Source organism: Micropterus dolomieu, linkage group LG12 (assembly GCF_021292245.1).
Source record: "Micropterus dolomieu isolate WLL.071019.BEF.003 ecotype Adirondacks linkage group LG12, ASM2129224v1, whole genome shotgun sequence".
Classification (NCBI taxonomy): Eukaryota; Metazoa; Chordata; class Actinopteri; order Centrarchiformes; family Centrarchidae; genus Micropterus; species Micropterus dolomieu.
This window is the reverse complement of record NC_060161.1, coordinates 6,928,200-6,939,021: the sequence shown is the minus strand read 5'-3', so window position 1 is coordinate 6,939,021 and position 10,822 is coordinate 6,928,200. Positions and strand designations below refer to the sequence as shown.

Here is a 10,822-nt window from a genome sequence, read left to right as displayed (position 1 = left end):
AGAGCTCTGTGAACAGCCAGCCTCTTTAGCAATGACCTTTTGTGTCTTGCCCTCCTTGTGAAAGGTGTCAATGGTCGTCTTTTGGACAGCTGTCAAGTCAGCAGTCTTCCCCATGATTGTGTAGCCTACAGAACTAGACTGAGAGACCATTTAAAGGCCTTTGCAGGTGTTTTGAGTTAATTAGCTGATTAGAGTGTGGCACCAGGTGTCTTCAATATTGAACCTTTTCACAATATTCTAATTTTCTGAGATAGTGATTTTGGGGTTTTCATTAGTTGTCAGTTATAATCATCAAAATTAAAAGGAATGAACACTTGAAATATATCAGTCTGTGTGGAATGAATGTATACATTATACAAGTTTCACTTTTTGAAAGGAATTACTGAAATAAATCAACTTTTTGATGATATTCTAATTATATGACCAGCACCTGTATTATAGAACATGACATTGAAGTGGGAGATGCTACACATATAAAACAGCTCTTCTACAGAACTTCTCTTGAGAAACGTGAGCAGTTCAAGTCAGAGGTTAAATACATGCTAGAGAATGGCATTGCAGTACCCTCACATTCTAGCTGGGCCTCACCATGTCTGTTAGTCAGTAAGCCAGATGGGACTTTTAGACCGTCTTCCGTAAAGTGAATGTCATAACCAAGCCACAATTTGTGAGTAAATTTGATCTCCTTAAAGGTTACTGGCAAGTCCCACTGACTCCACGGGCTCAGGTAATTGCATCCTTTATTACACCTACAGGGTTGTACTCTTACCACTGTCATGCCATTTGGGTTGAGAAATGCAGCTGCCACCTTCCAACGTTTAATGAACCAGGTAGTTTCTGGTTTGCAAGGGTGTGCCATGTATCTACATGATGTGGTGGTCTATAGCAACACATAGCCAGAACATTTGCAGCGCATCCAGGCCCTGTTTGATCACCTGGCCTGGGCTAACCTCAATGTGAATTTGGCAAAGTGTGAGTTTTCTAAGGCCACAGTAACATACCTGGGTAAGGCGGTGGGGCAGGGTGAAGTGCGGCCTGTAATGGCAAAAGTTGAGACCATTGCGAAGTTTCCTCCTCCCAGTTCAAAAGAAGAGCTCACCTGATTTCTTGGGATAGTAAGTTATTACTGAAGATTTTGAAGGCTGTAGTTTTGACTGACCTGGTGAGTCCTAAGGTCAAGTTTCATTGGTCAGACCGTTGTCAGAAAGCTTTTGATGATGTTAAAGCTCTCCTTTCTTGTGCTCCAGTGCTTGCAAATCTAAAGGAACCGTTTCAGATCAAAGTGGATACCATCAATATGGGTGTTGCTGCAAACAGATGCATCTGGTATTGAGAGGCCAGTTAGTTATTTCTCGCGCAAGTTGCATTCTTACCGGTTGAACTACTCAGTGTAGAGGAGGCACTTGCGTTGATTTTGGCTCTACAGCACTTTGAAGTGTACATAGGTAATGGGTGTAGGTCTCTAGTTGTGTACACGGACCACAATCCTCTCACCTTCCTACATTCGTTACAGAATCCAAACCAGCGTTTGATGAGATGGTGTCTGTTCTTACAGCCTTCCCATCTTGCTGTTCGGCACATTAGAGGGTCTGAAAATGTTATGGCTGATGCATTGTCTAGAGAATACATTTTAAAGTGGTTATGGTTCCTGTTCTTATCTGTTTCCAGTGTTTCTTTCTCCTGTCTCTTAAATTGCTTCTAAAGGTACCAAGTTGCTGAGTGGGAGTCGGTAACAGGTAACAGGTCTTATGCAGATGAGGTTATTGTAACATCCAGAGAAGCCATTTTCATGTGATGTTGTCTATACTTAAGGTAAATTGTATATTCTAACTTTAAGATTTGAATATAACGACCGCTCCATTAGAATCTTTTTTTTAATGGGGCGGGGTTGTGCTGGTTTGGTGTTTGTGAGTTCCAGGCTGTCTACACTGTAAAAACGCTGTGAAAACTCAAAATTTCAAGGCAACTTACTGCACTCAATTTTTGAGTTTTGAGGCTAACTCAAATTCCTAAGTTTTGAAGTTTAGTTGTGCCAACTAATTATGTTTTGTTTAGATAACTTATCTTTCATATGTATAAAAACTCAAAATTTCAAGGCAACTTACTGCACTTGATTTTTGAGTTGAGGCTAACTCAAATTCCTAAGTTTTGAAAAAAACACCAATTTCCACAAACAAAGCCACTTCAATTTCCATGTTTATTTATTTTCAACAAACATTAAAGAAACACATGACTGTATCATTCAAGATGGAATCATGCAAGCCCAGTGTAAACTTTTAAAACAGACATTTAAAATAGTGTACATGTACATCTGACGACCAATTTCAACATTCATCACCATCAAAAAGAGATGCAATTTTATGTTCCAGAGTCTCAGCTTCTACATACTCTTCCCCACCATTGTTAATTGAACCACTTTTTGCCTCTACCTCATTAAAGTCATTTGATGGCTGGTCTATGATATAAGTGTCAAAGGCTAAGGTTTCATTTTCCTCTGTTGATTTTTTAAATGATGTCCCAGGTGAGTGAAAAAAACTGCCCTCAGTCCAAGTTTCTCCAAATTAGCATTACTCACAGAAAAAGGTGTGATTTTAATGCGACACAGTGAGCTCCTCTTCCGTGTCATAGTCTACGGCTCAACAGATCTTGTTGACTTGAGCTGAGAAAACTGCAGAACCCACACACACAGGATAACTGCAAGGACAATGAGAAATAAAAGGCAACTTAGTTAATTTACTTTTAATGGATCTATACAACAAAATATTCTCACACACTTCAACAGTGCACGACCCAGAGATTCTCACAAGTCTCTGAGCTAGAGTCCAAGTCAAGTCTCAAGTCTCTCGTGGTTATAACGAATGTTGTATCACCGGCTGCGTTCAATCCAGGCTGCTTATAAAACTGCGTAGCTATAAGGAATTCTGTAACTGTAACCTGTTTTTCACTTACAGAGCACAACCACATAATGTGCAATGCAATTAATTACATTTTATTAACTATTGTAAGTCAACACCAACCGTAGACTCTCAAACCCAATGTGACGTTAACTAAATAAAACAGTAACATTACATGATCAATAATAAACCTAGTAACCTGTTTTTCACTTACAGAGAGCCCAATGTAGCCTAATAAATCTACAATTAATGACAGCTTAACTCCTGTAAGTCAACACACCACAGACTCTCAAACCAGTGTAATGTTAACTAAATAAAACTGTAACATTACCAACAATAAGCCTGTAACCTGTTTGCAGCCAGCATTAATAATTAACGCTGATGGCAGCGAGCGGGACGAAAATAATTACATTAATCGACTGCCACAAGTTTGGCAAGTAAACAAATGCTCATTCATCTTTTCATAACGAATGACAGCTGGAGTATGTTAAACCTCCGGTAGGTCGTAGCTGAAGCAAGAAGCAAGCTAACGTTAGATGGCGACCACACTGCCTTCTATTTAGGCTGTGTATTTACTGTATTTCCTTAAATTGTGATTGTGATTGTAAACTCTGCAGCAAAACAAACACACACCTTACCTTCTCTAGTGTGTTGCACGTTCCCATGCACTGTATTTACTGTCTCTCTCGCACTCACTGGCTACTGGCTCACCGACTGCGAGTAGATATTCCCTGGATTCAACAAAAAGTTTGTTTATTTCTCATTTACAATTTTTAATTCAATATACTTTTTGTGTACATCAACTTACTCTGCTAGCTGTCTGTTCTGTGTTTTTCCCGGAAAAAAAATTCACAGCCTTGCCTCTGAAAATTGGAAATAAACATAGCGACTCTGCATGTGAACATACCTACTGTATCTAGCACACGGGAGAGGGTTGTGGTTGGTGGAACCTCAGTACACCTTTCCCGGTGAGACTGACCACGGAGCAGCACCAGCTTCACAGGACAACAGCTGTAAGAATTTAGCATTTGGAGATAAACAAATTAGTTGTTATACATTTTGTGAGGAATACGCAGGGTCAACGTTGTGAATGTAAAAATGCACAAATATACTGAACACTGTGTGTGGGCATGTGCGGGTATACGCACCATAGACTGTGTAAAAAAAAAGGTATACACTCATTCAATGTAATACAGCTCTGAAATAAATCCTTCCTTCGTGAGGATTATAATGAGTCTTTTTGAGTCATGGTATAATTTACACTGAGAAGTGTTCCAAATATTTAGTTCATCCTATACATACATATAAAAAAGTGCCTCTGGCACAGCAATTGTGATTCCCTTTTGAGAAAAACAGATGTGTTTTATTTAAACACACTTTTATTGCAATCCCCATCTGCTGTCTCTGACAATCTGAAGGCACTTGTTTGTTGGTTGTATGGTGATTTCTCCGAAATCCTGTTGGTTATGTATTGATAAGGCGTTTAGAATTGTAAACGCGGGTCAGTCATTGTTTCAATGAAACCCCTACCAAGATGTGTTGATATCAAAAGTGACCAGTAGATGTCACTGTGGAGACGAGTGTCAAAGTGTTTCGAAGCCTCGACACAATTCCGGCACAATTGCTTCAAACGTATCAATGTTGCCCATTACCATCACTATGGGCAAACCATGTGACTACTGCAAAGCCAGACTTTCAGTACTATATTCATATTTAAACAAAACTCACCTTTTTGACTTCAGGTTCTCTTGAAGAAAACAGAAGAACTGTCCTGGTATGTCCAACACTGACATGTGGATGAAAACCCCTGCAGGACTGCTTAGGAAACCCCATTCTTAGCACACTTGAGTTGGCTCAGCTCCAACTACAATTTCAAAGTTGTGCCACCATAAATTTTGCATTGAGACTAACTTTATACAAGAAATGTAATAAAGTTAGTTGAAGAAAGTATTTTAACAAAGTTTACAATGCCATTAAGTATTTTTTGTTCAGTTTAATCAAAAATCTAATTAAGATGAGCAATGTCAAGTTTTCATTTTTACAGTGTTGGGTGGAACCAAGGCCAGGGTTGTCAGGAGATGTGATGCTGACTGTTCAGCCTGGCTGAGATGTATTTAAGAGGGCTGCCAACTCTGCCCACTCTCTCTTTTGCTTCCCACAGCACCATGCACCACTCCTGGGACACGCCAGCGCTTCATTTTTGATCTATTATGTAGCTTTTCCTTTTGCACTCACTACATTTTACACTCACCCATACACTCATGGCACTCCTGATAATACTGATTTTCAGTTTGCCTTGAAGTTTATCTTTATGTTTAGTTGGTACAATAAAACCATTAAGCGTGTTATGTGTTTGTGTGAGCTTCCTCTCTTTGTTACAAGCAGAAGCAAACTTGTAACAACAAAAACAGAAGTACCAATAGCTAATATATTAAACAGACAGCTGTTTTCTGAGGAAACGCTCTAAAAAGACGAACTGCTCAGCACCTACCAGCCAACAGCAGACAGGCACAGTTTAATCCTCTTTGTCCCTGATGGGACATATGGCTTCGAAAATCTTCCTCGCTGGGGCCTCGCCCACGTTAGATGCTTCTGCTTTAGCTCAGCTGTCGCAGTTTGCAAGTAAGTTGTTTTGGGGCGACCTTGCTTCATTTTCCCTGATTCCATCCTAGTGCAACCTTTGGGATTCGGCCATTCTGAAGAGAAGCCCTTGCCATCGGATTCAGCAGCGTTTGATCTCCAGCACCATACTGATGCACTTAGTTATCTTGTGAAGCTGTTTATTTGAGATCTGGCCAGAAGAATTTTTCTGAGGAATCCATTGTTGAAGACATCTTTTTCATGTTATGTGTAACTCTCCAGCATTCTGTTCAACACAGCATCATAGGTTTTATATCGCTGTAGAGTCAGATCTTTGTTCTTAGGCTGTGCTGCTTTGACTTGCAGATAGGCTTAGGCCTAGAAAAAGAACCACGAGCCTTCCCAAGACTAGCCCTGATGTCCTTGTGAACAGCTGGTGAACACAGTCGAGCATGTAGCAGCTAAAGAGCCAGATATTTTTTTAATAGTTAGCAGAGGCCAGAGCTACTAGATGAGTGAATTTTGGACCCATCAGGTGGGCTAAAACCAACCGCGTAAATTGGGGTTAAGAGGTTGTGTGTTGATTTCATGTAATTCTTTGAGATCTGGTTGGCCAAAACATGAGTCCAAATGAAAGCTAATCTGCTCTGCCTCTGTTGAATGATAACGTTTTCACCATATCAACTTTAAAATGTGATAATACTGCCCACAAATGTCCAGAAAAAAATCAGGCGATGGGTGAGGCAGCTTTTAAAGTAAATGACTGTGAAATCACTGAAAGGTAACCTTATTGTAGTGTGTCTAAAAATCTGGACTCACAGGGAGTCCATCAGGGATCAACATTTCATCATACTCTCATAAAGACTGTTGTACTTACACCACTTAGTCATCTGACAGCTACTGTGTGTGAAGTAAAAATGTATTAAAAAAGAGTATTATGACACTAGATTTTTCAGACACCTTGCACAGTGCTGAGCCATCACGCATCTTGCGATTCCTTCCCTGTGACTGTCTGTTTGCTGCCGTTAGAAATTCCTGAGTGTTGCTCCAACTTTAGAACAACACTGCTGCTGCTTGGCTGCGACTCTGAAAGGACATAGGAACTGACTGGAGGAAAGGAAATGCTGAGTCTGTTCCTGGGATGCCCAAACCCCCACACAACCAAACAGAGAGGGAAACTTTAGGGGGAGAGTTTAGGATAGAAAGAGTGTACGTCGGCAAGAAAATACACTAGACTTCTTTGGTTATATTTGTCCAGCTTGTCTTTATGTAAGAGAGTGAGTACAATGTAGGCCTGTATCGCGCTCTCTCAGCCCATTTAGTGATTTGGTAATGGAAGGAGCTTTATCTTTAAAACTGCATACTTGATTTTTAAGGAGGGACTGTAGGAATTTGAATTGATATGTAGATATACAACCTGCAGCATGAATATAAATCAAATAAGTAAAATCATAAACAGAATCCTTATGATAAGGGTTTAGGCCTATCAGTGCAGCAAACATGTCATTAAAGAGTTGAGTTAAGTGGACTGCAAATACATAGGAAATGTAGCGAATGTAACTTCAAAATAAGAGTGCTGTATAACTGTTGTAGTGCATTTTCTGTCCCACTATGGCACACCCTTCACTACTGTTACCAGACAGGTGTTGTAACAGGTGTTGCACTCAAGGTCATGGGAGTTTTAGGTACTGATTTGCAAAAAATACCAAAACAACCAAAAAAATGAATAAATAAAGGAAATTAAAATAACCACAGTTGAAATGATAAAGGCAAAAATGCCAGCTTCTCCCAAAGTTTTACTTCTTAAAAAGAAAGTCTAAATATTGATTACACAACAAAAATTCTGATACTGATAAAATTCTGGTGGGAAAATACTGACTTATTATTATACTAATTTGAGTCATAATGTTTTGGAGATTATTGTTAATGTAGCCTACCGTAGCCTACATATAACAAATATAAGCCTATTTATTCAAATAGCTATGAAATCCTACAATATATATCTTCACAAGACAAGAACGTTTCTTTTAATTTTGACCTCACTCTCAATGTGCTTTGATTTGGATATATCTATTAGGCAGTTAACCTGGGTCAGGTGAGGTCAATGAGACATTTATTTTGAAAAGAAACACCAGGACGGTTAGGTGCTGTGGTCAGCTCAGCATCAGGTTGGATCAGCTTGACACTCCTTTATCCTGTCCTGGCAGAGGTTTTGTAGAGACACGTGTGGACTGACTAGACTGTGTGGTTGTATTGGACATGTCAGCCAGGTCGGACCGGGACACTGGCAGCCGCGGGGGTCGAAGGAAGATCTGTACAGACGGCCAGCAGCACCGGGAGGTGGCTGAGAAATCACACCGACATAGGAGACTGGGTACTGTATTAATAGTATAATAGTTGTACAATAGAATTTCAGAGTCAGAGCGATGGAACATGTTGTAAAGTACCTAATTATTAAAGTCATAGGCCTAATGCATTACTACTTCTCAAAAGAACTTTCTGACATGTGTCTCTGTATGATCTATTTAGTTTTTATAGAAAACCGGATTAAATAGCAGGCGGGACAGGACATCTCTGAATGAGAGCTTCTCTTGAGATGTTGAGGAATCTCCTTAATTCGGGAAAAACAGCAAGTTTTCTCCTGTATCTCGATATAGGCTAATCTCGAGAGAATTACCTAGTTCATTTTCTCAAGTGAATTGCATTTTGTCCTTCCCGCAAAAAATAATCGAGGGTCATGTTTTGGTAATGAAAAAATACTAAACATTAGCTTATCCTCTCTGATCTCATTTAACATCCTTAATTTAAAGAATCAATCAAAGGGTGGCTTTCATGTGTTATGCTACATTTTAAGGGTTCTTTTTATGTCTGGCCGAGAATCCATTCAAAATATCTTAAAGACCCCTTCCTGTTTTAAAACAAATGAAAATATTTTTTTAATACCTAAATTACATTATTAGTAAATTAGTGAAATGTTAAGGTAAAAAATACAGGGTTTAGTTTAATAGTGACAGTCACACCTGGATGCTCAACACAACCAGCACTGGAGCCGTGGGGGTTCAGTGGTGGTAATGATGGAGGCAACTTTACAATGTCAAGAAAAGTGCTTTGGTCTGTTTTCAGGTTGAAAGCATTTTACTGTAAACTGTATTTGCAGTTCATAATGTGTTGATTGCCTTTCTGTTACTGTCCTGTTTTGGAAAGACATTTATTTGATGCTGGATTGAGGAAAGGGGGACAGTTGGTTCTGTTTCGGGGCTTCAAGGCTTATGTCTTACAGTTGAAGACACATTTGTCTTTCAATATCAGTTAGTATTCTGTGATAGTGCTTAAAATAAAAGTGAGCCACTTGAAATGTCAAATGTACAAAAGGCTTATGTGGTTAAGTGTGTGACTTCACTGCTCCTTCATATTTTAACAGTTCACGGTTTCTCCAGAGATGCTGCAAGTCTGATGGGAACTCCGTCAACATGTGAGGACAACTTCCCAACAGGTACCCTGAGAACAGTGGTGCGGCTGAGAAATTTCTTCTTTTTGCTGCTGCCGTCAACGTTGGTTGGGCTCTTCACCTTTTCCGTCCATGTTAAAATGCTGACACACTAAAGTAAGATGGTAAACATTATACCTGCTAAAAATCAGCAGAAAGGCATGCTGACGTTAGCATGTAGCTCCAAGCACCACTGTGGTCAAGTACAGCTTCACAGAATTGCTCAGTTGCAGTTTTTTTGTGTACAGAATGTGTTATGTTAACCCAGAGGTGAAAGGAGAGGGAAAGTTAATGGCTAATCCATCTGGACAGAAATCTCATGCGGGCAGTGAAGGGTTGGCTGCATTTCATTAGATTTGGATATTTGTTATGTTTGTGAGGAAACATTGCTTTTAGTAGTACTGCACGAGGTACATGTGACCTGTTAAATTGTGACCTCAGTGAAAAGTCATGTGAGAGAATTTGTAGTAGTTTATACCTTGAAGCTGTGAGTTCCTCTAAAGTCACTTATTGAGTCACTTGTCACTTTGTTTTTTTAATATGAAAATGATGATGCCCATATCAATGATGATATGGGCATCATCATTGACTCAAAATGAGTTTTGCTTAGTTTGTATTTTAAGGGTGTGTGTGGTTTGGTGTTATTGTTAACATCCATCTAAGCATTCTAATTTCACTTATCAAATAATATAAGTTGTTAGTCAGAAATGTTAATATTGTGAATTTTAAAATGCTTTAGATCTTTCAACATTTAATAATGTTAATATCTTACTATTCCTTCTTTATTTAAACATGTTGCTTTGTGCTTTCTGTCCTGAAACTTCCTGAAAATCTAAAATTAGTGTGTAAGAGGATGAAGGAAAAACTTGTTTCTCTCTGCAAGTTAAAGCTCGTAACAGCAGCAAGGACTGTGGTTCTACAAATGGAACCTTTTCCTGAAAAACGATTATATTATTAGGAATCTTTATTGTTAGACTGGATTGTGCATCTTGTTTTGTTACATCAGTTAAGTGTTTTTATCATAGCAGCAGAAACTGCAAATTAGTAAACAGTAACAAGAAAGGTAGTCTCATCTACCTGCCTTTGAGGATGGGGCCATGACTCCAGTGCTAAAACCACAGTTATAAAACTATGAAAAATTGTTAATGTGAAATGCAAGTGCTCAATTAAAAAAGATTTTGAAAAAGTATTAAAAAGTTTGATATAGATATTTTGGCCAGTATTCATTTTTTTTAAGAGACACCTAACAAAACCTTTTTAAATGCTTTGAATAAAAGTGGTTATCAAAGAACTGTGGCCATGTTATATCATGAGCGGGGCATTTTACGTTTACTGATATGGTGTGTTCTGTGTTCAGCTCTGCCCATGCGGTTGGATGTGGTCAGGGGTCCTGAGCGTCTTCCTGCAGATGAGGAGTCACAGGAAATGCTGAGAGGAAAACTGCGCATTCTGCAAGCTGACAGCACCGAGGTCACTGCTCTATTCATGGTACAGCTCATGACACACACACACACACACACACACACACACACACACCTGGCTGCCATGCCTATATTTAGCTCCTGGAATTTAAAGTTTTAAAATGTCAACTTCCTCCATAAATTGTGAATGAATCAGCATGTAAAGATGTCTGTCTTTCTGTCAAATTTTAAGTTGTGCTGCTTTAAGTTTTGCGTTGATGTAAATGTAAAATATATCCCTTTAGTAGTTACAAGTTACAAGTGTCATCCTCCAGAGAACAGTGGTTGTCGTCGACTTTGATTTGTGTCATCGTGGATTTTAAATGTAAGTTTTTACATCAGAAAATGTTCAGAGAACCGTCTGAAACCATGCTCACATGTTAATTCTGGCAAGAAAGCAA

The 10,822-nt window shown here is 39.1% G+C and overlaps 1 protein-coding gene and 2 long non-coding RNA genes across 5 annotated transcripts in view; 2 read left to right on the top strand and 1 right to left on the bottom strand.

Moving 5' to 3' along the window:
• Positions 1–2,177: 2,177 nt before the first annotated feature.
• LOC123981059 lies at positions 2,178–4,698 on the bottom strand. Its single transcript, XR_006827663.1, has 4 exons — positions 4,623–4,698; positions 3,802–3,905; positions 3,533–3,625; positions 2,178–2,694 (listed from the first exon to the last, which is right to left on the bottom strand). It is a non-coding gene; the product is annotated as an uncharacterized LOC123981059 (long non-coding RNA).
• LOC123981060 lies at positions 3,806–4,993 on the top strand. Its single transcript, XR_006827664.1, has 3 exons — positions 3,806–3,907; positions 4,637–4,668; positions 4,939–4,993. It is a non-coding gene; the product is annotated as an uncharacterized LOC123981060 (long non-coding RNA).
• A 457-nt stretch (positions 4,994–5,450) lies between these two features.
• LOC123981057 (SH3 domain and tetratricopeptide repeat-containing protein 1) overlaps positions 5,451–10,822 on the top strand; it is a 28,286-nt gene continuing 22,914 nt past the window's right edge. For 2 of the 3 annotated variants that reach the window (XM_046065674.1, XM_046065676.1), the window contains exons 1-3: positions 7,659–7,848; positions 8,896–8,967; positions 10,319–10,449. In XM_046065674.1, the coding sequence (XP_045921630.1) occupies positions 7,734–7,848; positions 8,896–8,967; positions 10,319–10,449 (318 nt within the window). In that variant the 5' untranslated portion in view covers positions 7,659–7,733. Of the gene's footprint in view, positions 5,517–7,658; positions 7,849–8,895; positions 8,968–10,318; positions 10,450–10,822 lie in introns of those variants that run through there. The other variant, XM_046065675.1, reaches the window with a different exon arrangement.